We start from the raw sequence: 2,234 nt of genomic DNA, 5'->3' as shown, positions 1-2,234 counted from the left end.
AGTAGTTCCTGGAGTTGGTTCGAGAGTTCTCGCATCTCAGAGGGAGCGAGTCGGTAAGGGGCTTTGGCTACAGGGTTAGCTCCAGGAATAAGGTCGATTCGAAAGTCGATATCACGACTTGGAGGTAATCCGGGGAGATCATCAGGGAACACCTGAGGAAACTCTCGGACCACTGGAACATCTTTGACTTCAACTTTCTTTTTCTTTTCCTCCTCCGCTACTACAATATTGGCCAAGAAGGCTCGATATTCTTTGCGAAGGTATTTGCTAGCTTGAAGACACGACATGAGCTTGAGGCCTTTCGTAGCAGTTTCACCATAAACGCACAGCTGATCACCATTTGCGAGTAAGAATCAAATCATCTTTTCGAAGCACACAACTTCAGCATGGTTTTCGCGAAGAAAGTCCATGCCTACTATGACATCAAAACTTCCGAGTTGCATCGGAATAAGGTCGATTGGGAAGATGTGATTGTTGAGCTCGAGGGTACAATCACGGAGCACAGAATTAACCACGATAGATTTCCCAGTAGCGACTTCGACTTCAAACGACGACAATAGGTAAGAGCGCTTGCGACTAAGGAGCTTCTCGAATTCGAACGATATAAAACTATTATCGGCTCCAGTATCAAATAAGCATGAGGCATATATACCATTCACAAGGAACGTACCATTAACCACATTGTTGTTTGCTTGAGCCTGGTTCACATTGATGTTGAATGTTCTTGCTCGGGCTGCTGGTTGCTGTTGCTGCTGCTGCTGCTGTTGCTGAGGCTACTGTTGGAGCTCCTGCTTGACAACCCTGTTCGGGCATCTGTTGGCGAAATGATTGGGATCGCCACAGTTATAGCAGACTCGAGCATTTGCTGCCGGTGCTTGAGCTGCTGGCTGACCTTGCGGGGCTGGAAGTAGAGCTTGGTTGGCAACAGCTTGAGTAGGGGCTTGGCGAGGACCATAGCGGCATTGCGTGGTATAGTGGTTGTACACCTGGCAGTGAGCGCAGTAACGGCAGGCGACACCCACCGGATGATGATAGGAGCAAGTAGGACATGCAGGGTGGGGTCCTGTATACGGACGCTTGGCTGGCGGTGCACTTGCCACTGGCGCAACTAGAGCCGGTACGGCTTGCTGAGGAGCAGCAGTGATTGCGCAGTTCTTGTTGGAGCGATTCTTCCTCTTGTTCTTCTTCTTGTTTGGGGTGGCAGAGTCGGTTGCTGATGAGATAGCTTGATGCAGAGACTTGACTGGCTTATCCCAGACACCAGCCTTTACCCGCTTATCGTTAATCTCAGCGGCTAGTAGGTAGGTTTCCTCGATTGTTGCGGGCTTGGAGGCGTGAACGAAATCCGCCACACAGTCTGGAAGAGCACGGATGTATTTCTTGATGGTCATATCCGGAGTCTTGACCTGATCGGGACAAATAATGCTCAACTGCTTGAAACGAGCGGTGAGACCAGCGTTGTCTCCTTCCTTCTGCTTGATACCCCAGAATTCATCCTCGAGCTTTTGACGTTCGTGAGGAGGACAGAACTCGTCGATCATGATTGCTTTCAGTTCCTCCCACGTTAGCTCGTATGCTGCGTCGTTCCCGCGCTTGTTTCGCTCCGCGGTCCACCAGTCCAACGCACGAACCTGGAAGACACCGGTAGCGTTGAGAGTACGAAGATGATCAGGGCATCCGCTTTGTCGGAGGGTGACTTCCACCGAGTCAAACCAACGAAACATGGCTGTTGGGCCATCCTCGCCGGTGAACTCCTTTGGTCCACACGCTTTGAATTGTTTAAAGCTGAAAACAGCCTTGTTGGAATCTTTGGGGACGACAATTCGAGATTCCTCGGATGATTTGCTTGCGTTCTCGTACACGTCACTGACAGCTTTCGCCACAGTTTTGGAGATAATCGCAGCAAGACGTCGGTCTCTCTTCTCCTGACGGGTGAGACGTTGGCGAGACATGGATGACGACATGGTCTGCAATAGACATCGCCATGGGCTCAACACAACGAATTCGAATCTCATCTCACACGTCTTAGATTACTAAAGCTTAGAATTACGCCGTAACATACATCACGTAGCATGTATAAGCACAAAAGCACAGAATACACAAAATTCACGTAATCACAGAAGCACATAAGCACATAAGCAGGTAGGGCACATAATTTCCTAAGCACATACGCATTTTCAGCACAGAGGCATTCAGAAAACAGAAACCTATAATTCACAAGTCGAGTGTCGTTC

General features: G+C 49.3%; 1 protein-coding gene across 1 annotated transcript; it reads right to left on the bottom strand.

The window, feature by feature from the left end:
- Positions 1–773: 773 nt before the first annotated feature.
- LOC110893096 lies at positions 774–1,964 on the bottom strand. Its single transcript, XM_022140217.1, has 2 exons — positions 1,454–1,964; positions 774–1,357 (listed from the first exon to the last, which is right to left on the bottom strand). The coding sequence occupies exons 1-2, from the start codon at positions 1,962–1,964 to the stop codon at positions 774–776; spliced, it is 1,095 nt and encodes a 364-aa protein (XP_021995909.1).
- Positions 1,965–2,234: the final 270 nt, after the last annotated feature.

This window comes from Helianthus annuus, chromosome 12, assembly GCF_002127325.2.
Source record: "Helianthus annuus cultivar XRQ/B chromosome 12, HanXRQr2.0-SUNRISE, whole genome shotgun sequence".
NCBI lineage: Eukaryota > Viridiplantae > Streptophyta > Magnoliopsida > Asterales > Asteraceae > Helianthus > Helianthus annuus.
This window is presented reverse-complemented; position numbering and strand designations above follow the sequence as displayed.